This window comes from Carassius auratus, chromosome 36 (assembly GCF_003368295.1).
Source record: "Carassius auratus strain Wakin chromosome 36, ASM336829v1, whole genome shotgun sequence".
Classification (NCBI taxonomy): domain Eukaryota; kingdom Metazoa; phylum Chordata; class Actinopteri; order Cypriniformes; family Cyprinidae; genus Carassius; species Carassius auratus.
Window position 1 is genome coordinate 8,847,253 of NC_039278.1, and position 22,615 is coordinate 8,869,867.

General features: G+C 39.2%; 4 protein-coding genes across 4 annotated transcripts; 2 read left to right on the plus strand and 2 right to left on the minus strand.

Moving 5' to 3' along the window:
- Positions 1-483: 483 nt before the first annotated feature.
- On the minus strand, positions 484-2,839 carry LOC113055150 (NADH dehydrogenase [ubiquinone] 1 alpha subcomplex subunit 11-like). The gene is made up of 4 exons (XM_026221165.1): positions 2,683-2,839; positions 2,145-2,237; positions 779-901; positions 484-673 (listed from the first exon to the last, which is right to left on the minus strand). The coding sequence occupies exons 1-4, from the start codon at positions 2,759-2,761 to the stop codon at positions 561-563; spliced, it is 408 nt and encodes a 135-aa protein (XP_026076950.1). The 5' UTR covers positions 2,762-2,839; the 3' UTR covers positions 484-560.
- Positions 2,840-5,979: 3,140 nt separating this feature from the next.
- vmac (vimentin type intermediate filament associated coiled-coil protein) lies at positions 5,980-10,318 on the plus strand. The gene is made up of 2 exons (XM_026221166.1): positions 5,980-6,476; positions 9,264-10,318. The coding sequence occupies exons 1-2, from the start codon at positions 6,286-6,288 to the stop codon at positions 9,616-9,618; spliced, it is 546 nt and encodes a 181-aa protein (XP_026076951.1). The 5' UTR covers positions 5,980-6,285; the 3' UTR covers positions 9,619-10,318.
- Positions 10,319-13,404: 3,086 nt separating this feature from the next.
- On the minus strand, positions 13,405-15,893 carry larp6b (La ribonucleoprotein 6, translational regulator b). The gene is made up of 4 exons (XM_026221167.1): positions 15,805-15,893; positions 15,589-15,693; positions 15,319-15,529; positions 13,405-14,906 (listed from the first exon to the last, which is right to left on the minus strand). The coding sequence occupies exons 2-4, from the start codon at positions 15,690-15,692 to the stop codon at positions 13,797-13,799; spliced, it is 1,425 nt and encodes a 474-aa protein (XP_026076952.1). The 5' UTR covers position 15,693; positions 15,805-15,893; the 3' UTR covers positions 13,405-13,796.
- A 1,692-nt stretch (positions 15,894-17,585) lies between these two features.
- On the plus strand, positions 17,586-19,198 carry LOC113055153 (growth arrest and DNA damage-inducible protein GADD45 beta-like). Its single transcript, XM_026221168.1, has 4 exons — positions 17,586-17,797; positions 17,906-18,007; positions 18,101-18,320; positions 18,426-19,198. The coding sequence occupies exons 1-4, from the start codon at positions 17,754-17,756 to the stop codon at positions 18,537-18,539; spliced, it is 480 nt and encodes a 159-aa protein (XP_026076953.1). The 5' UTR covers positions 17,586-17,753; the 3' UTR covers positions 18,540-19,198.
- The last annotated feature ends 3,417 nt before the right edge of the window (positions 19,199-22,615 follow it).

Here is a 22,615-nt window from a genome sequence, read left to right on the forward strand (position 1 = left end):
AGTAGCCTTTTGCCATCATCACTTTTGTCGATTAATTCCACTTATGTTTATTCTGATTACTATGAAACTGTTCAGCAACATCATTTGTGTGTGTGTGTGTGTGCTTCTGGCTTAACTTTAAATTGTACATCCAGTTAATAGTATATAATTTACCTGAGTCATGTAAGATACATATATTTTGTACACATTTTAAAAAGCAAACGGTGAATTTCAATGACTTTCAGGTAAGTTCAGAACTTTCTGAAACTGTTTCATGTTTACAGGTGCAGTATTAGGTTGAGAGGAAACCATCACTTTTCTGCTTTGTCATCTACTGAATATATCGACCAGTATCTATTACATTCGGTACTGATCCAGGAGAGGGTTTATGTTGATTATTTAATAAACCATGTGTTGAAATCATAAATGCGGTAAAGACATGGTGCAGCGACTTCTTCAGAAAACACTCAAACGTTCAAACACAAAGAGTACACCCAGAGATTATTTGATTTTTCATCGTAATACATTTATTTGAGCAATATACAATATAAACACATCAAACACTAGGGGACACTCTCAGGTCACAGCTTTGGTGGTCCTGTTAGTCTCCAGCCTTCCTTTTTTCCAATCTTGGTGAACATAGCCAAAGCTCCCAGACCGACACAGGCTGTGGTACCTGTGACAGCACTGTGTGCTAAACATACAACACCAGCAGACCTCTTAAGACTGTTCTTTCAAAAACACAAAACAGATACCAATGACCTTGAATAACTAGGAAAACTGTGATTATTGTGCTTACTTCGAGCCCCGAGGAAAACCCCTGAAGCACATCCACCAATGAAATAGTTGGTAGGGTCGTCAGGTGCATCTCTGGCCTGTGCGCTTAGACAGGTGGCCATTCCAAAGATGGCACCCATGGCAGCTGAAAAAGAAGCAAACGAGAGTAAATTACTGGAGCGAGTGTGTGCTGCCACCTGAAATACATTAGATGCAGATGCATTGATTAAAAAAAACATTTCATTCATGCATCTACTGTTCTGAAATATAACAACAAGGCCAACAAAAGCAAGTGTTACAGACATTATTTTAACTTCTATTCAGCTTTGTATGATGAAGGTGAAGGGGCACTAAAGGCTCAAGCTGAATCACAAAAGCTTCATCCGAAATCGCACACTTCCCTACTATATATTAGGTGAAAAAACATTATGTGATAATAGTAGCATGAATTAATTCACAGCATTCAGCTGGCAAAAAGTCCTGTGTATATATAACCCCAAAATGCATAATAGGAAATGGGAGGAAAAAAATCTGAAAACTTTTAGCATCATATTAGCATATATATATATATATATATATATATACATACATACATACATACATACATACACAGGTGTGTGTGTAGCATTTTACAAATAATTTCACAACATTTAAGCACACTAATCCCACTCATTTCTTATATGTGAACCTGGACCACAAAACCAGTCTTAAGTGTCAATTTTTTTTTAATTGAGATGTATACATCATCGGAAAGCTGAATAAATAAGCTTTCCATTGATGTATGGTTTATTAGGATCGGACAATATTTGGCTGAGATACATTTATTAGAAAATCTGGAATCTGAGGGGTCAAAAAAATGTAAAAACTGAGAAAATCACCTTTAAAAGTTGTCCAAATGAACTTCTTAGCAATGCATATTACTAATCAAAAATAACGTTTTGACATTTTAGGTAGAAAGTGTACAAAATATCTTCATGGAACATGATCTTTTCTTAATGTCCCAATTATTTTTTGGCACAAAAGAGAAATAAATCATTTTGACCCATAAAAAGTTTTTTTTTTTTTTTTTTTTTTCGGCTATTGTTACAAAAGCACCCCAGCGACTCAAGACTGGTTTCGTGCTCCAGGATCACATAAAATAAATCTAACAATATGAATAATTATTAGAATACCGTTTCATACACTTTTACCATGATTTACAGAAGACATCCACATATTTGACCATTTTATTTTCACAAAAGTTGTTTAAAACAATAAAGCAGACACTTCAATTACATTTAATATGCTTTGTGTATACAAAATCACGTGTGTACTGTAAACTCAATTTGATGCAGACACGAAAAGTAGTTCGGTCTCAGTTCTGATGTTGGTGTTTTCTTCAGTCTTACCCATAGTGGCAGTGCCTGATGTGGCTCTGGTCAAAGCCTCCACAGCTGTTTCAGGAGGATAAGCCACAATGTGATAGGCTGAACCTACCAGCCCTGCACAACAACAAAAACAACAGCAGTATTAAAGCAGGCGAAGTCTAGTGACAACTCCATAACCACGGTTCTAGTTCACTAGCATTCATGACAGCCACACAAACATATCAGTGACTTTAGGCACGAAACAAATAAACAACTGGAAAGTGATAGTAGCTCTGGGTTGCATTTGCAATCACAACAAAATAGACGCTGATCCCAAAGCACTTTATAGTTATATATAGCAAACAGACGGACAAAAGTAAAATAATAATAATAATAATAATAATTAAAAAAAAAAAACACATGAAAACAAGACTATGGTGAGAACAGTGCGCTATGTCGTTCACTCTAACGTCACATGCTAACAGCTTAGCCTGTGGAGAGCATAAGCAATGCACATTTATAAAACTACTCTCAAAGGATCCGTTAGAAACCATGCAGTCCAGATAGTCAGCAGACTAACCGATGGCAGTGGATACTTTTGTGGTGATCCATGTTTTAGTAACGCAGTCTTTGCCCTCTTCTAGATCCCAGTAGCCCATTTCTGCATCAAGGACGCGACTGAATTATCGCGAGAGTTCGCTAAGTTTTCTTCTTCTTCTTTAGAATGTTGGCGTGTTCCGCACCGGAGTCGATTCCGCCACCTTCCGTTAATTTTCTTCAATTAGTGATCGTTACACTTTTGTCTTTTACTTCGGGTTCACACACTGCTGTATTTCTGTTCCCATCTTTTTTTTTTTCGTTCTTTTTTTCTGTTACCTTTAAAGTTCTCTATCATTTTGATGCCCTCTATATTTCCTACATTTTCGATATTACATGTTCAACTACAATTACCCTGCAAAAAGCACATTTACCTGTATTGTGTGTAGATTAACTATTATGTAAAGCGATGCATTTAGTCCTGTGTTTAAAATGTAATCTTGTTAAAAATCCCCTCTTCTTTCCTACATCTTCCAAAATCGAAACCTTTGACGGACTAATTAATTTCATGTTAAAATCTTCCTGTATCGGCAGTATCCCATTTTTTATGCTAACGTTACTCTTTTTTGAAATGCTCAAGTTTAGTTAAAGTTGATAGTGAGTGTTTGTGGACTGAAGTCTTCAAGGATTACACAGATTTTCAGTGGAGTTTATGTATGGCTTTAACTGGCCCCTGAAAGACATTCACCTTTTTATTCTTCAGCCACGGTGTGCTGGGTCATTGTCATGTTGGAAGGTAAACCTTCTTCCCATTGACAACTTTCAGTCTCGGTACTGCATGAGGCCTTTCTTGAGGAGTGGCTATTTTCTTGCAACCTTCCCATACAAGCCACATTTGTGGAGAATTTGTGATATTGTTGTCACATGCACACAATGACCCTCTCAGTCATCTCTCTGATCAGTTTAATTTTGGTTCTTTCATCCAGTTTGGAGCGACGTCCTGATCCAGGGAGGGTCTGTTTTGTACCAAATACCATCCACTTCTTAATAATATACTTCACTGTGCTTCTAGGCATTGATAAAGCCTTTGAAATGTGTTTGTATCCATCTCCTGACTTGTGCCTGTCCACAACTTTATCTCAGTGATCTTTTAACAGTTCCTTACCACACACAGTTGATGGTTTGCCTCAGTTGCACTAGCAAGGACTCATACGCTCCAGGAAAGCTTTTTTTTTTCATACTGAGCTGATCAAAATGAGCACAGCTGATCACAGTTGAAAGTCAAATGGCTTTTTGTGCCATTGAGAAGCACCTGCAGATGGTTTTAGGAGAGGGAGTGATCCTTTTTGCAACTGTGATTCTTTTTTTTTCTTTTTTTTTTTTGACATGTTATCTTTCACTTGGATGTTATAAGTTTCACTAAGTAAATACAGCTGGATAAAAAAAAAAAAAGTGTCCATCTTCATTTTAGACTTCAAAACAAAAAAATGTGATTATTTTAAAGGGAAGTGATTATTTTCCATACCAACTGTATACACACACACACACACACACACACACACACACACACACGTTTGTTTTTGTGAAAAGTGGGGACATCCCATAGGCGTAATGGTTTTTATAATGTAGAAACTGTATATTCTATCGCCCTTCACCAACCCTACCCCTAACCCTCACATGAAATTTTGTGCATTTTTACTTTCTCAAAAAAAAAAAAAAACTAATTCTGTATGATTTATAAGTGTTTTGAAAAATGGGGACATGGGTTATGTCCTCATAAGTCACCCTCTCCTTGTAATACCTGTGTCATACCCATGTCATTATACAGAGTTGTGTCCTGATATGTCACAAAAACATGCCCACACACACACACACACACACACACATACAGACACACACACACATACTGTAACACGGGGAGCCTAGCTAGCAACACAGTTGGGGGTTCAAATGCAGGCAGGAGTGGTCAGAACAGGCAGGGTCAAACAGCAGTAAACAGGTGTTGAGACACTGGACATGGATGACCCGATGGAACGAGACTCTGGGATGTCTGGGATGGAGAATGGTAACATTGGACTGGCCATCACCAGCGTGGGGCTTTCTGCAGACCATGCGGCTCCCTGCCCTCGGCAGACAAAAGAGTGATCCAAGAAACAAGCAATGGTCAGGACGGGCAGCAAACAATCAGAAACAAGATAACAGTCCACAGTCAAAAAGGCATAGCAATTCACATGGAAAACACATGAACTAGGGCTAAACAATACTGAGCAATGTTAAAGAGAAACCAGGCTATAAATAGGGTGAGACAGAGGAGGTAATTACACAGGTGACTGCAATCAGTGATGATGAGTCCAGGCAAAGGATTGTGGGGAATGAAGTCCGGGGTAAAGTGGCAAGAGTCTATAATGGAGTGACCTCTAGTGAAGCTAACCGGCACTCCAGCTAGAGATTGTAACACACACACACACACACACACACTTGTGTCTTCTCTAATGGTCTGATGTGATACAATACTGTTAACTGTTGCCATAGAGACTGAACATACATCTCTGGTCTAACATTTTCTGCCCATTGTAATGTCATCATTATTGCGACTAATTCTGCTGTATTTATTTATCGCAATAGTTTCTTTTTGACTTCTTTCTTCTAATGCTGTTGTGGATCTAGTCTTGTTCACACTGTTGCTATGGCGTGGAAAACACTAAATTTATATATTAAAGTTAACTAAAATTAAAAACACACACACAAAAAAACTAAAATAAAAAAGCTACAACTGCTAGTCTTTTATCAGTTTATTATTTATTTATTATTCGTTTTTATTTCAAAGACATTTTACTAAATTAACATGAAAGCTGAAAATATAACAATAATAATAATAATAATAACTATAATAGTATCTCCGTGACACTAAAGTAACACTGGAACTATCTTTTGAAATGTCTGAAAGCATAATGTGTAAATACAGATATTACCAAACAAGTTCAAATTGCTGGCTTCATTTTGCCATTCAGCTGTAACAACTTTTCTGAAGAAAAAAAAAAGGTTTTCTGAAAGATTCACTCTGCAAAAAATAAAAATAAATAAATAAAACTAACTACCCCATTAAAGTCTTGTTTTTATTTTGATGATAAAAGTAATAGCCTATGCGAAAGTAGACTAATAAAATATTCAGCAATTAAGTTTTTTTTTTTTTTTTTTTACAAAATTAAACGGGTATATTACAGTATATTAAAAGGTTAGTTAGGATATCAGTAGCTACATTACAAAAAAGTTTTTTTTGGAGGAAAGTGCAGTTTGTAATCACTGCTTCTCTCTGTTTCGGCTATTCTGATTGGCCAGTAGCTCTAAATATCATTTCCGGGTCAGCAGCTACAGGTTGCTAAGAAGTTGGTGCAGATGACACGTCAGCTGGCTTTAAAGCAAGCACAAACTGCAATAGCTGCTTATAAAGCACAATGTCATAAACCTCCGTGCTGCATTTAAACGCGCACTGCCGACTGTTACTGCATCACAGATTCACTGAAGAAGAAGTAGAAGAAGACGGCTGCAGGAGCATCACGCGTGCTGAGATTGAGAGAGTTCAGTATCACTCAGTCCTGACTCATCCCACACGAGATGATCGGTGGATGAGAGAGAGAGAGCGGACATGTCGTCCCCGTCGCCGGTGCAGATCCGAGAGGCGAACGCGCACCTGGCGGCGCTGCACCGGCGGGTCACGGACCTCGAGCACAGGCTGCAGGACGCGGAGAAAACCGTGCGCGAGCAGGCCGAGAGTCTCATCCGAAAAGACGAGCAACTGAGAGCTACCACGCAAGACATCACGGAGGCCAAGGACAAGTAAGGGAAATAATATTATTCACTGCTTTAGCACAGTCGTGTTCTTCTGGAGATGCATACTATTTTATGACCTGACATCAAAACCATGCGTTTGCTAAATCAGAAAGCTCAGTTAAGCTGCTGTAGGCGACTTTTACATACAACAATATCCCTTTAGTAAAATATAGCAGATACGTAACGATCTAGAAACCACTATATGACAACTCTTGACTGTTTAAAAAGCAAAACAGACCGCCGTTAACCAATCAGAATAAGAGATGATGTTGTAAGGGGGCGGGGCTTGTTTTATTTTTAAAATAATAATAATAATAATAATAAACTTGTTACGTGTACTATTTTAGAATAACCGGGACTTGACACTGCACATAGGTCACTGGCATAAATTATATTATCAAAAATGTAGGGACCATCTCTGGTTACTTGCGATATTGGTACTGTATATACTTTTCTGACTTAAATGGCATTTGAGGAGAATGACTTGCAGTCATAAAATCAACTGTAGGCTGTATATATACGTGACAACTATAATGCATACCTTTTACGCTTTTGATATTTATTAAAATCTACTGTGAATCATGTTAAGAAATGTGACTTTCGCATTTGATTTAGTGTTTATTTAAAAGGTGTGCATTTTAGATGAGACCTAGATGAACAGTTTGTTCAGTACTATTAATCGTTCTGCTCAAATGGTATTGAGCTTTAAATTATGGCATATTTTGCATTTGAGCCTAGGCCTGTCATAGTGCTGGGCGGTTTGACCAAAAATTTATACCACTTTTTTTTTTTTTTTTTTTCAAAATTATACCGGTTATACCGGTTTGCTACTGAATGTTCAAATGGGGAGTTTTGTGCATTGTATATGTGTGTGTGTGTGTGTGTGTGTGAGCGAGAGAGAGATGGAGACAGTCACACAGTGAAGTCAGCTGTCTTAACTGTCTGTGTCTTGTGTACTGCAAACACATACAAGCTTCATCACTGTCTGTCACATGACTGCTTCTCATTAGGGCTTGAACTGATGGTAAACTTAAGGACATTATTAACTGTCTTTACATCTATTTTGAAAGACGAAGCTTGTGATTATGGAAAGGGGCGTTACATTTCTGATGAGTGCTTGCGGTGTTCGGCCAATCACAATGCACCGGGACAGTTGGCCAATCAGAGCAGACTGCGCTTGTCAGAAGGAGGGACTTTGTAGAAAATGACAAGTTTGAGAGAGGCTCCACATAAAGGACCTACAATAATGTACAGTATTTGAAAAGTAATGAGTTTTTTGGACATTAAAGCCTGTCAACATATTCCATTAAATCAAATACACAAAATAACGCATCTTTAAAAAAAGCATCATATGACCCCTTTAAAGGAATAGTTCACCTCAAAATGAAAATGTTATTACCACCACCACCAGGCCTTTCAAGATGTAAATGAGTTTTTCTTCATCAGAACAGATTTGGAGAAATGTAGCATTGCATCACTACTGGATCCTCTGCAGTGAATGGGTGAATGAGTCCAAACAGCTGATAAAAACATAGTAATCCACAATAATCCACACCACGTTTTTAACTTCAAACACAATAAGAGTTCATAATGAAGCTTCATCCAGTGAAACAGCCCATCCCCTTGTTTACCCCTCACTAGGCCTGTCACAATAATCAATATATGTACATGACATCAATCATTTTTGGTGACACAATATACCGTATTTTCGGACTATAAATCGCACCTGAGTATAAGTCGCATCAGTCCAAAAATACGTCATGATGAGGAAAAAAACATATATAAGTCGCACTGGACTATAAGTCGCATTTATTTAGAACCAAGAGAAAACATTACAGTCTACAGCCACGAGAGGGCGCTCAATGTTTTCAGTGTAGACTACAGGAGCACTGAGCAGCATAGAGCGCCCTCTCGCGGCTGGAGACGGTAATGTTGTCTATTGGTTCATTTCTCTGGGTTCATGTCAAATTAATTTTGATAAATACGTCGCACCTGACTATAAGTCGCAGGACCATCAAAACTGTGAAAAAAAGTGTGACTTATAGTCCGGAAAATACGGTATTTAGAAAAATACGGTACTTAGAAATGAATGTCACCCTGTTTTGTACATTCCACTTGCACCTGCATCTTTTGCATCTTCTTGTACATAACATGGTGTAGTCATGAGGTGCTAGTTCAAATGTAAAAAAAAAAAATGCTTCTACAAATAAAATTTCAGTCTTTGTGCATATGCACATCTGACTGCTGAGTAGTGATTGTGTTTTTCAGCAATAGTGCGCACCCTTAATTTACAGAGAAAAGAATAATCTTTTCTTTTAAGTCTTTAAAATGAAATATTATCGCTTATCGCAATTATTTCTGGGGCAATATCGCACAACAAAAAGTTGTTATCGTGACAGGCCTTCCCCTGACTTTTTTTTTTTTCCAAGATGTGACAAGGTCTCTGTTTAGAATTACTTGAAGAAACTTTTAGTGCTTTGAATTATTCAGTCATACCTCAAACATGATTTGAAAAAGACGTCCTTAATACTTGAAGTTTACTTGATAGACAGGTGAATTGATATGAATTTCTTTTTCCGTACTATGTAAGTTAATGGAGAACAGCAACTGTTTGGCTACCAACAATTCTCCAAATATCTTCTTATATTTGACAGAAGAAGGAAACTCATACAGGTTTGCAACAATATTAGGGTGAATAAACGATGCCATCTTTCTGATTGTTTCTGATTGCAAACTGCAGCTGTAATAAGGTAATTTGCTGACAAGGACATTCTTCTCTTGTTTTTCATCTAGAGAGATTTTCTTCCTCCACGAGAAGCTTTGTCAATCAGAGGAATCCATCCATAAACTCAACCAGACGATTAAGGAAAAAGATTCTCTAATCGGACAGTTGCAACACCGATGTCAGCTGCTGGACAGCATTTGCAAAAGCCGTCCGTTACTGGACAGCATGCTGGCCCAGATGGCCGAGGCGGAGCGGATGGGGCCTGTCAGTGACTTGGGGAAGCCCACGACCAACAGCTCTCTCACGGACGGAGAGTCCACCTGCAGCCCCAGCCGCCTCTCCAACCACAAAGACTTCTCTCTCAGCGAGGACGACTCTGACGATCAGGAATTAGATGGGGTTGTGTTTGGGACCACAGTATGAGAGTCTCGGGTCAATCGCTCCTCGTCTCAGGTTTAGCAGCCTGTGTGTTTTGATAGTTACAACTGACTTGATGTCTGGTTCAAATATCCATTGTATCATAATGAAGTTTACTGGAGTGTGAATGGGATTCTGTTGTAAAGAGAGAATGCTTGGTCAATTCTAGCTAAATCTATTCGAAATTGATGCAAGTCTAACTAGTTTTATTTTTGTTGTTAATTTGTTTTATTCATCCCTTTTTAACTTTAAATTTGCATATGCGCTGATATTTTTCTCAGCTGTCTATACCTTCTGGATTTATTGCATTATATTAGAGAAGATTTTTTTGAAAATTTACATTGAAATGACCTGTTACATGCAGTCCACCTACTGTTTCTTTTTTTTTTTTTTCTTCTTTTTTATCCAGTCCTGTTTTATAAAGAGCATCTGGGAAAATGTTTTCGGAGATGCAATATTCTCTGAGGTTGCATGCTTGCTGTTTTGTTGAAGCCTCTCGGTGAACAATTTCAGCAGTCATTGACAATGTACAAATGATGGATGGATTCTGGTTTAGCTTAGATATGCTGTCATGCATATGTGAAATTTAAATTGTTACATTTTGTTGGTACATAGTAAAACAGTGCCTAAAAGACTCATGGTTGCTTGTTTGATGGCATTATTTATTCAGAAATATTCTAATAAATTATTTTGTTATTCTTCAGTGCTAAATATCAGAAGTGTTTACTTTCCTCAGAAACACAATACATACAGAAAATCATTCATTTTTACAAAACATATTTGAAAACGGCTTAAATATGTCTTTTAAATTTTGGTTTGGGCGAACTATCCCTTTGACTGCACTTTTTTTTTTTTTTGACTCTTAAAGCCGTGATTCCCACTCGCTTACATTATAAGACTGACAGACTGCAACAGTTTGAGTTCAAAAACTTGGTTTGTGTAAATACCCTGGGGGTAAGCAGATAAACATCAAATCTTAATTTTTTTTTAGGTGAACTATCCCTTTAACTAATGCTAACGTAGAACGTTCCTGAACAACTGTGAAAGTGTTTTCCTCCACTGAAGTTACTTCATAATTTAATGTTTTGTGCTGGAAACTCATAATAGATGTCAATCGTGGGAGTAATCCACAAAGGAGTTTCTAAGATACTCTACCACCATTGTGCTGTTGAGCGAGGCGCTGAAGCTGAAGGCTGCTGTTAGTGACAGTAAATGTGACACAAACCGTACACTGTAATTTAAGGTAAATTGTATATAATTAAAATATCTCTGCAGAGAAGTTGTTCCCCCAGAGCCTCCCTTATTAAAACAATTAGCACTTAAAATAGAGCTTCACCAGATAAACGGAGCAAATCAAAGCAAGCTAAAGCTGTTACCGACATCTACAGGCTCATGGTTGAGAAATCGAAAAACTGTATAAAAGCACTTGTTTTTGTTTGTTGAATATGAAGCATGCTACATTTTTACATGTACACGCAAAACATCTTACCTCTGACATGATGCCAGTATACACACACATATATACCTATTTTTTTTTTTTTTTTTTTTTCACTAAATTAATTTTGTTGTTCATGACCATTTAATTCGACCTAGCAAAATCAAGTCTATGCAAGGTTGTCATATTTTCCCTTATTTAATTAGAGTCAAGCTGTGGAAACCAGATGGAGGGAAGCCATAATGTAGTGGATGAGTGTACCGATGATGGGGTATTATTCATGTACAGCATGTCGTAAGTCTTGTTAAAGATGTGATGGTTACACAATATTTTCATGTTTGTTTTAAGAGTTACATGTGCTTCTGAACTGCAGCATGGTAACTTTAAATATCGGGGCATGTCATATTTGTCTTGCTAGTGCCCTGTACAAGTGTGTTTGCTAACATTTTTCTCCACAGCTAAAGCAGTGCCTAAAAGATGCATTGGTTACTTGTTAAATGGAGTTATTTATTCTGAAAAATATGAATAATTTTTTTTTAATTCTTCACGGCTAAATATCTCAATTGTGTGCTAAATATCTCTTAGTGTGTATTATGGGAGTAACCCTGTTGAAAAACACAGCATATGCTGTTAGGTATGTTTTGCTGGTACCAGCAAACCAGCAAAGGACCAGCATATACCAGCAAATGACCATCATAAACCAGCAAAGGACCAGCATAAACCAGCAAAGGACCAGCATATACCAGCAAAGGACCATCATAAACCAGCAAAGGACCAGTATAAACCAGCAAATGATCAGCATAAACCAGCAAAGGACGAGCATTAAACAGCAAATTATAAGCATAAACCAGCAAATGACCGGCTTAAACCAGCAAATGACCAGTATAAACCAGCAAAGGACCATCATAAACCAGCAAATGATCAGCATAAACCAGCAAAGGACGAGCATTAAACAGCAAAGGACCAGCATAAACCAGCAAATGATCAGCATAAACCAGCAAAGGACCAGCATATACCAGCAAATGACCATCATAAACCAGCAAAGGACCAGCATAAACCAGCAAAGGTCCAGCATATACCAGCAAAGGACCATCATAAACCAGCAAAGGACCAGCATTAACCAGCAAATGATCAGCATAAACCAGCAAAGGACCAGCATATACCAGCAAATGACCATCATAAACCAGCAAAGGAACAGCATATACCAGCAAATGACCATCATAAACCAGCAAATTACCAGAATATACCAGCAAAGGACCATCATAAACCAGCAAAGGAACAGCATAAACCAGCAAATGATCAGCATAAACCAGCAAAGGACCAGCATATACCAGCAAATGACCATCATAAACCAGCAAAGGACCAGCATATACCAGCAAATGACCATCATAAACCAGCAAAGGACCAGCATATACCAGCAAAGGACCATCATAAACCAGCAAATGATCAGCATAAACCAGCAAAAGACAAGCATAAACCAGCAAAGGACCATCATAAACCAGCAAATGATCAGCATAAACCAGCAAAGGACCATCATATACCAGCAAAGGACCATCATAAACCAGCATATAAAGTTTTTTTTCAGCAGAGAACTTCCCTGTGAAAGGTTCGCTCTATAAATTCAATAAGAATTTTCTAAAACTGGGTACATTGAGGTAACCTTATTTACCCTTCAACCACTGAACATTAAAACGGAATTTAAAAGAACGAACACAACAGGCCATGAATTACCCCTAAAGCCTTTGAGTGTTTCTCTAAAAAGTGACATCACCAAGTACTGACCTTGCATGGATAATACAGCATTTTTAGTTGTTTTCATGGATCTGTGTGAACACGGATTGTTTTTATAGTCTTGTCATCTGTATACAATTTCAAAGACGCATTGGTACACCAATATGGCCCACTTAAAAACAATAGTTTTTCCTCTTTTTGAAACGTTTCCCGTACAGACGACAACATTGTTAAAATGATCACCATTCACACTGACTGTGAAAATAACTAAAACTATGTATTATGCATGTAAGATCAGTAGTTGGAGATGGCACACACTTGTAGACCTAACATGTGATACGCATGTACATGACATCACTATTTTCACAAATTTGTTTTAATAATTACACATGACAATTGTATCTTTTCATTTGCCATTTGAAATCAGTTTTCAGAGGTTTGTGATTACAGGCACCGTTGTTGGGTAAATGATCTGCCAAAAGCATAAAAAGTCTTAAATGTGTTTCGAAGTAAAAAATTATACAGCTTTTGTCTGTGTGTAAATGACAAAAACATCAGTTTTTGACAAAGTAATGCGTATGACACATTTGCAAAGTGTTTCTTTACAAAGTGACAAAGGCATTTTCTGCTGATCTGTGCAAATGGGGTTCATTTTGATGACATTGTCCTCTCTATACAAATTATTTGTCGAACAATTTTGATTTGAAATGGTTTCAGTGTTTCCGGAAGTACCTCCTATAATTTATAATGCAGTAAGCTTGTTAGGAAAAAGGTTGATATACAGGACATAACTCAAATTCTAATATTAAACAATACATTAAATTCAGGATAATCCGAGTACAAATTCATCTTTATTTCAATATTTAATTAGGTTTTTTTTTTTTTACATTCCATTTCATTTTCATTATTAGGACAGATAAACATGTCAGTAGTTATGTTGCATTAAAAGTGCTTCTGTTGCACTGCCCTCATACAGACTCAGTGGAGAAAGAGACGTTGTAATGCATCTTTAGTGGAGCTAGTGTGGAAGAAGGACCTTTCCTCTACCAATGCAATTATGAAACCCTTTGGTGCCATCAGGGCCGACAGGCTGGCGCACAACCAGGACACTTAAAGACTTCTTTATCTGACTGGGTGACACAGAGCTGCCCTTCTCAGGCTGAATGGCCTGGGCAGCATTTTTACGTCTCTGGACCCAAGGACTGCTTGTAAAGCCCAAATCATCTGGGGAGAGCTCACCCGAGCCCTTGTACTTGCTGAAGGAGGATGTAGCAGCTACAGTGGGCGAGCTAGTGAAAGGATGGGTGGCCAGAGGAGAGGTCACATGACTGCAAGGAAAAAGCTTGCGAGGCAAGAGGGGGCTTGCAACAGGACTGCCAAGGGGATTCCTGTAAGGGTCAGAGCGGAAAGTTGATATCCGCGGTATGGCAAGGGGGCTGCCGTATTGGGCCTGAGGCCGGGAGACCCTGCGGTTAGGCCGGGGCGAAGCAGGGGCAAAGTCAGACTCTGAAGAACTGCAAACAGCCGAATCCTCCAGAGAATAAAGGAAGCGCCTGGATTTTCGGTTTGGCTTTTTTAAATTCTCATTGTCCACACCTTCTTCAGACTCTTCCTCCACTAGGCCTTGGCTCCATCCTGGCTTACGAGTTCCACGGCTTCCTAGCAGGACCACACAAATGCCCCTTCCTCCCTGCTGCTGCTCTTCTTTCTTCAGGGCTTCGTAGGCCTTGCGTGCACCCTCCAGATACTCATACTCCACCACAGCACACACTTTGCGCCCCAGTTCAAGGTGTTTCTTAGTATAGCGTTTTAACTCCGTAGGGATCTCTTTTCCAGGGCGCAGAATGCGGAGAGATGAAATAGTGCCGTAGGGAGAAAACACCCGCATTGCTGCTTCCATGATGCCTAGCTGCTCCACACCCGGTGACCGGTTCACCTCATCTTTGACCGGTTCAATACAGTCCAGGAAGTTCCAAGCCAGAAGTAGCTTGCTCGTGGGAATGCACAAGAGCCAATCAGGTACTGGAGTTCTTCTTCGCACCTTGGTTTCCATCTCATTCACTTCCAGCTGCGGAGACGCTCTTGCAGCCACTAGTGTGGTGCGCCAGTCACGCGTGAGATCTCGAATCTGTGAAAACACGAATCAAAGCACTATTATAATTTTTTTTTAATATTAACAATAAAAATAATACATTTTTAATAACAATATTTTAGTCAAACTTAACCCAAAAGTAATCAAGAAGTAGTCTGATTACATAACCTACCATGTTTAATGAATTGTGCTATTAACCACAATTTTTTGTCATGTAATTCGGAATCAGTAACGGATTACAATTTGTAAGTAATCCACCCTGCTCTGTATATCTGTATGCATTCAGTATATAAATTCCTATGTATATGTGCACAGCAACTTGGTATTTTAACATGATCAGTTTATGAAATGTATTTTTTAAAAACTAAATAAGTACAAAAAAAAACCATTACGTTTATTTCATTATGACACTTCACATGAGATGAAGATGTTGGTTATTTGATCTCACCTTCTTGAAAGATGTGAGCAGCTTCAAACTGACATAACCCATCTTATTTCTTTGGACGTGTTTTAGCAGGAACGCATCATCTGCTAGATTCTCATCAGAAAGGTAGTGCTCAAGCTGGGCAGCAATTTTTTGTGTCAAATCATCATTCGGAGGAATCCAGAGTTCCCCATCACAGAATTCCTCAAAAACATCGGTCAACTCAGTTGAACTCCTGAAAAACAGTTCTGTCATATATTTTCACAAACATTTCAAACGTATCCATTAACTTACCCGTCCAAACTATCATTTAGCCCATCATCAGTGTATGAGAAGGGCCCAGTTGATTGCTGAGTGACTTCACAATGGAAGATGTCAGTAAAACCAGGTGAAGACATGCTGTTGACAGATTATTTTTATAACACTGATAAAGACTTAACTTTATTTGATTAAAAATTTAAAAAAGTAATTAGTTGGTAGGCTAGTTAAACTGTGTTGTAAACAGCCTACCTGACGTCTTCCCCGTGTGTTTCCCCATACACCGCCACACATCACCTGAAGACAGGTGCTTCTTTTAAGAATACTGATTTATACGTCCTTACGTCACAATTTAAAAATACGTCTACTGGGCGACGCCATGCTTGCTCGGAAACGACCGAGGGCAATTTACAAATTAATAAGGGGAAAAAAGAACAATCTTTCAGATTTTTCTTAAAACACATTTTCGATTTTATGAACATTGGAAAAAGTATATATGCACATGCGCACATGAAGCATAAATAGGTTAAAATAATAATAAATAAATAATTTTAAAAAAGCGATTTGCGCAACCATAAGTTAGCAAGCAATCAATGAACTTTAAATTGACTGGTTAAGGCAATGCCACCAAAACGTATTTACATACTAAAAAGAAAATTCAAAAGTAGAGTAAAAAGTAAATTATACTTATTTAAGCATTTGTACTTTTAGATAACCGTAGGAGGCAGAAAGGTTACACTAATAGAAGATTTAAATTTATAACCATTTTACTTTTCAACTGGATTGATAAGCCATTTTACAATAAAATTGCCATTACATATCATCACCAGCAGGTGGCACTCATTGATAGAAGATGGTTCTGCAGAAATGCTATTTGTTGAAATGCTTGGCTTCAACCTCGTAATAGAACTCTTTATCACTTAACATTTTTAAAATAGTATTTCTTTACTATTAATTAAAATGTATGGCGTTTTCCATGTTATGACAAAATTAAAGTAAATTTCTCCGATTCCAAGTCGTTTTCCAGAGTAACAGATAATGCATTGCGCTATAAGCATTTAACAGCAGATGGCGTCTTAGAACGTTCAATTGCTTTGGGTTTTAGATAAATTTGACTAATTTAAAAGTAATTTAAGATTCATATGAAACACATAAGTGCACTTAAATGTGCAAACCATGTCTGAAAGTGTTGTTGCACGGACATAAAAACAATGTGATAATATTATGACAGAACTGACAACAATTAGTCCCTTTAAGCTGCTGACCAGCGATGGGTTTCGTAACAAGGTCCCATGATAACATCAACAGCTCTGATCCTGTGACTGAGCGGTCCATAATTAGCCGGTGGAACTGGAACAGCCTGTGCGATGAAAGTTCCCGGTAACAAGCAGACAGAAACTCTACTGCCTTCTAGAGCCTCTGCAGCAGACCAGGTCTCGTGCTTTACATAACAAAACAGGGACTTATGCAAAGACGGATGCCATCTATTTTAATGCATCATGTTTGTGCCTAACTGTGCACATTATTGCATCAGGATGAGAATTGGGAGTCATGAGTACAAGCATGCAATGGAGTGTCGATCAACCGGCTCGTGCATTTTCAGGATGTGCCCAAATACTATACATTTGAGGAAGATACGATACAATCACCATTTCTTTCCCATAAATGTGGTGCACTATTCAAACCCCAATATAAATAAAAACTAACACAGAAAAAAAAATCTGGCTTCATTAAGTTTTGAACGTGATGCAGAGGTTTCAGATGTAATTGCAACACGCGCATCGAAAGCGACAGGGAAAGGCCATCATTTCCATAAGGAAATTCCATCGTACTTGGTACAAACAAATTGAAAGCTATTCAAATGAACGGTGTTCTCTGTTTGGGCAATGATTCTCCGAATCAGCCCACGTGGGGTGTACGCAGGAGTTTCCCCCATCACCAATGGCATAGCGAGAGCGAGACGCTTTCTAACCAATGAGAAAGACGAAAGGTTTTCAAGCACACGCCCACTCGAAAGCGGTATATAAACAACATTTTCGCTTGTAGTCGTCAGAAACAACTTCTCATACACAGCGAAACGAGTAGAGGAATACTACAGCTCCAAACGATATTTGGATTATACTTTTGGCAGCACACTTCGACTGGATTTTAACATTTCTTTCTCTTCCGGAGACTTGTGGATTACCATTATTCGAAGCAAAATGACCCTGGAAGAAGTCGTTGGATGCAATATGACTGATAAAAAGTAAGTTCTTCATTGCATGCGTACATATACAATGCGAATCTCACTGGATATCTTAGTGTATAAAGAGCTATCCGATCGTTGCTTACCATAGTCTGCATGTTTTTACAGAATGGATTCCGTGAGCCAAGCATTGGAAGAGCTGCTGGTAGCAGCACAGAGACAGGACTGTCTCACAGTCGGCGTTTATGAGTCTGCGAAACTGATGAATGTGTAAGTATATACCCATGTCTGACTTTTACACATCTTGTCATACTGTGCTATCCTAACAAACAGGAGACTAAATGCAATTAATTTGATCTACAGAGACCCAGATTGTGTCGTACTGTGCGTCCTGGCCACCGATGAAGAGGACCAGGACGATATTGCGCTGCAGATTCACTTCACGCTCCTTCAGGCGTTCTGCTGCGACAACGACATCAACATCCTGCGGGTGTCTGGACTGAGACGCCTCGCGCAGGTGCTCGGGGAGCCAGCCACCGTGGACAACAGCGAGCCGAGGGACTTCCACTGCATCATAGTCACTGTAAGTAGACTTTAACTCGCAAACTGCGTTATCATATGCAACGTGCATTCAGGATCTTGATATCTTATGGCATTGGCTTACGTTGCATTTCATGCATTTTCACAGAACCCTCAATGCCAGCCGCTCAAATGCCAGGCACTGAAGGACGTGGGCAACTACTGTGAAGAGAGCCGTTGCAAAAACCAATGGATTCCCTGTCTGTCCCTGCAAGAACGCTGAACGAGATGCGAGGCTATTGATGCAATGAAGGATGAAAGCGTCATTCTCTGCGAATGAAAACGAAAGGGCTCGGCACCAGCCGCCGTTGACTGCTGCGTCATGTGAAGGAGCTGTGAGAGAGAGGAGCTCTTGGAACCGTGCGCACGGATCGGCACATTGCGCCTGGCCCCTCCAGCTTGTCCTGTCCTCCGTGGTGGGGGAAAAAGAGGTCGTTTTGGGTACCGGAGGAACAAGTTGTGAGAACATGAACTGTGAAGCGCTGTCGGAGAACTTGCACGCGGGCGGCTTGGGCGCGCGCTCGCCCCTGCTTCATATGTGCAGTGTGGGTTGGAAAGCGACGACTGTGCGTCACGATCACTGACTGCGGGACCAACATTTCGAAATGTGGATTGAATAATCTGTATATATATATATATATATATTCCGGACTTTAACTATGAGCTGCAGTAGCACTGATGCCAAGCTATAATCGGACTGCAGTCACTTCTGATAAACTGTACTGAGAAGAAAAACAGTATTTCTGAGACAAAATGAACTGCGTTATTGAGAAATACATGCCATGACTTGATATGCTATTTCCAGTAATTTAAATAGAGTAATATATGCATTGCTCCTCTTGTCAAATGCAATCTTGTTTTCAATAAATTATTGACTTTGAATTGTACACTTCTGTCTGATGTTTTGCTTTTGGGTGGGGATTCAGTCATTTCTCTTATGAGTGACACAACAGTTTCAAAACCATATTCACTTACCATGGTCAAAACACAACATTTCCTGATGAACTTCCCTGAAAAGACTTGCCAAATTTAGCCTGGACTGAATGGCAGTAAGTGAAAGGGAACTGCCCCAGGTGTGGATGCAGGAATCCGCTTCACATCCTTCCCGGTACACAGTTAATTATGACACCGTATTGGCAGGAATGTAGACTTTAGAAGTAATTCATGTCGAGTTTTTGTCTACTCCGGCCAGCTCTGCTCCTTCACAAATAGATTGTACAGGGTTTGCATAACTTCCAGGAAAGGATCTGACAACATGACCCATATAAAATAACTTTTCGGTAAGTGATCTGAGGTTATATTACAGATATAACTTATCACAGGTATCTTACTCTCATTGTAGCTATCTGTGATTGTTATGTAGCAGATACTTTGTGACAGTAGGTTACACATTTTACAAAAGCAGCACTGGGCACACTGGGATAGTGTTTTCCTCAAGGGAAAAATTATGTTATAGTTTATGCTTCCTGTCACAGCTTGGTCTGGGTTACTAGGGCAAAGCTTTAACTATTAAGGTACCACCACACTTCAGTAAAACTCTGGCGCTCTGTGAGCTTTGTTTTTCCAGATCCATCCAGTTGCTGTTCAGGTCAGCGCTGTGAACACTACATGGCTGAGAGCTGCATGTGCTAACAGTTGCTCAAACAGGGCATCCTATGAGAATCTACAAGCAAAACACCACCACCCTGCTATTTAGATAACTACAATATTGATTCAGAATCAGAAGTTGCTGTTGTATTCTGTTTGAGCATTAGCCTACTGTTAATTTGAAGCAACAAGTGCTAGTATTTTACTGCCACTGCCAAAGTGAACTCGATATTAATGATGAAATATAGGCTTGTTATCAAGGGATAATAATAGAAACGAGGAATCAGAGTTTCCAAATTCAGTCTCCTTTGAGATGAAAGACGTGGACAATTTTTAGGGCATTCCCTGATAGATTGTGCGTCTGACGTAGCACGTTTCTGATTACGCAGTGGAACCCCGGAAACGTCATTGACCATTTAAGGGCAAATCTTGACGAAGCGCCGAGTTTTTCAGTTCTACTCTACGCCTGCGCGAAGTATAATGATTTAAACCAAATTCTCCGTTTTTAAAGCATTACATTATACATGTTTATTCGGATAGGGCATCTCCTAACTGCTCACCGGCTGAGTCGTGCCCAGCACTTCTGCCGCCGGTATGTGAGGAATGCGGAAATTGTGACGTGCCGCGTGAGCGCGCGAGCCATTTCCCACGAGGTACTAGAATGAATCATGCTGTTTTTCTCTCTTATCGTGATCATGGTGAAGAGTCCGGAATGGGGTGAGAACACAGTCCAGATAACATGTTCTGTAACGCGTCTAAACGTGAAGAATAATGTGCATTTAGTTTATTGTCATTCAATTTTATTATTTCTCAGGGTGGTTCCAGCAGGTCGCTTTTGAAATTAGTCAAGGTGCTTCAGCATTAATGCACATAAAGTTTGACATTTATTTGTTTCCGTCCATTGCTATGGTTATCAATATACATTTTATGAATATAAATACATACATGCAAATATTTTAAAAATATATGCTGTATTTATATATACATGATAAACATACAGTGCACACACATAAATTATGTCTTCAAATTTTTTATTTCGGATAGGATTAATTGCAATGAATAGTTTGACAGCACTAATAGCCTATATATATATATATATATATATATATATATATATATATATATATATATATATATATATATATATAACTATATATATATTGGGGGGGGGGGCGCTGGGGGTCCTATAAAGTCATACAAAATGTTTCATCAGGTCACCAGTGCAAGTTATAAAATTGGCGAATACACATTGTAAGAAGAAATATAAAAACAATTAATAGAAAGAATGCAAATTGTAAAAGGTAAAAAGTGCATTGACGTACATAGAAAGACGTTTGTGTTACTACAAATCCAATCTCTAAAGCATGACCAGGCAGTGTGCAGGAATAGATACACCTACACAAACTGACTCTAAAAGGAAAGAGCAGTTCAGTATTTTTAAAAGCACTCATAGGCAGAAACTCGGAGCCCCTGCTGAAGTTTTCCCTTCTCATAAAGCCTTGATCTGTGTGTGCGATGGAATGACTATGTGCCACCCAGTCTGTTTCTGTTTGACTCTGAGGTCGTCAGGTACATTCAGGCCGCCAGCAGTGCTGCTTTCCACCCTCACCCAAACGAGCAGCCAAGACGTGACTCTGGCCAAGTTTATGACCCATCCTGTAGAGCAGACCAAATTAAATAGACAGTAAAACCATAGATTGTGAATGCTCTCATTTTCATTGCGTTGTGCTGTAAGTCTTTAATCGTCATTTTATCTCACCACTATAAACACATTGCTCATGCTTAATTAAAGCTACCAATTACTAGGTTACAGCAGATGTTGACTGTGTTTTTAGAGAGAGGGGCTGTATGGCTCACCAGCTTACGAAGAACAAGGAGATATACTGTATATATACTGCTGCAGGAATCAGCTGGGCGAGTGGTGAGTTTAAGGTCTGCGTGACACTTGTCTCCTGCAGTCAGGGTGGAAACAGGGAGTGGACGAGCTTTAAGAACACGTGCTATTGTAGGGCACACTCGCACTGCAGCTGACCAGACAATAGCTATCTGTGTGTTCCTCTCCAGACTGCTGGAAAAAGCGTGCATGTGCGCTCTGCCCTATAAAGGCGTCACACTGCAGCACAATGGCAGAACCCGTAAGTGGCTTAAACGACTAAATTCGCCTGAATGAGACTGGTGACTGGAGTCGAAAGTGCTGGCGAGCGCTGACGTCACGCCAGTGAGAGAAGAGTGGGAGGGAACAGAAACAGAGAGCCTTTTCTTTCACTTGGCCAGAAGCCCTGGCTGATTTAGAGTTGCTGACAGTATTTAGTTCAGATGGAAGGGCTATTAATAGAAAGGCCTGCTGGAGTATTTTTAGCACAGCAGGGCTATATTTATATCTCAGGGAGTGGTGGCCTTGTAGATAAAATAAGGAGTTTCTTGATTCTGTAATGGATGTAAAAAGCCAAGATGGATTCTCTCGCCCCTCTTGTGGTTCTTCTGAATTGGCCAAAAACCTTTTTGCCTTGATTGAGAGCGCAACAGAGCCTCTCTTTTTACAGATGTGTGCAATGCTGGACGGTTGAAGCTTGCCATTTGCCATAATTATAGACTCGTTTTAAGCCCCCTACCATCAGTTTAGCCCGAACTGTAACCAACAAGTCCTTCCATATGTCAGTGAATTCACCATTGAACCAGTCTTTAATTAAATAAAGCCGCACCTATTATACT

What these genes read in the sequence shown, in the direction of transcription:
- LOC113055150 (XM_026221165.1), bottom strand. Translation starts at nt 2,761, where the DNA reads ATGGGCTACTGGGATCTAGAAGAGGGCAAAGACTGCGTTACTAAAACA. An exon ending in ATCAGGCACTGCCACTATGG is followed by an intron (nt 902 to 2,144) that starts GTAAGACTGAAG and finishes CTTCTTTTTCAG; the next exon opens with CTGCCATGGGTGCCATCTTT. An exon ending in GGTTTTCCTCGGGGCTCGAA is followed by an intron (nt 674 to 778) that starts GTAAGCACAATA and finishes TTGTATGTTTAG; the next exon opens with CACACAGTGCTGTCACAGGT.
- vmac (XM_026221166.1), top strand. Translation starts at nt 6,286, where the DNA reads ATGTCGTCCCCGTCGCCGGTGCAGATCCGAGAGGCGAACGCGCACCTG. An exon ending in ATCACGGAGGCCAAGGACAA is followed by an intron (nt 6,477 to 9,263) that starts GTAAGGGAAATA and finishes TTTTTCATCTAG; the next exon opens with AGAGATTTTCTTCCTCCACG.
- larp6b (XM_026221167.1), bottom strand. Translation starts at nt 15,692, where the DNA reads ATGTCTTCACCTGGTTTTACTGACATCTTCCATTGTGAAGTCACTCAG. An exon ending in CTAAATGATAGTTTGGACGG is followed by an intron (nt 15,530 to 15,588) that starts GTAAGTTAATGG and finishes ACTGTTTTTCAG; the next exon opens with GAGTTCAACTGAGTTGACCG. An exon ending in TGCTCACATCTTTCAAGAAG is followed by an intron (nt 14,907 to 15,318) that starts GTGAGATCAAAT and finishes GTGTTTTCACAG; the next exon opens with ATTCGAGATCTCACGCGTGA.
- LOC113055153 (XM_026221168.1), top strand. Translation starts at nt 17,754, where the DNA reads ATGACCCTGGAAGAAGTCGTTGGATGCAATATGACTGATAAAAA. An exon ending in TCTGCGAAACTGATGAATGT is followed by an intron (nt 18,008 to 18,100) that starts GTAAGTATATAC and finishes TTTGATCTACAG; the next exon opens with AGACCCAGATTGTGTCGTAC. An exon ending in TCCACTGCATCATAGTCACT is followed by an intron (nt 18,321 to 18,425) that starts GTAAGTAGACTT and finishes GCATTTTCACAG; the next exon opens with AACCCTCAATGCCAGCCGCT.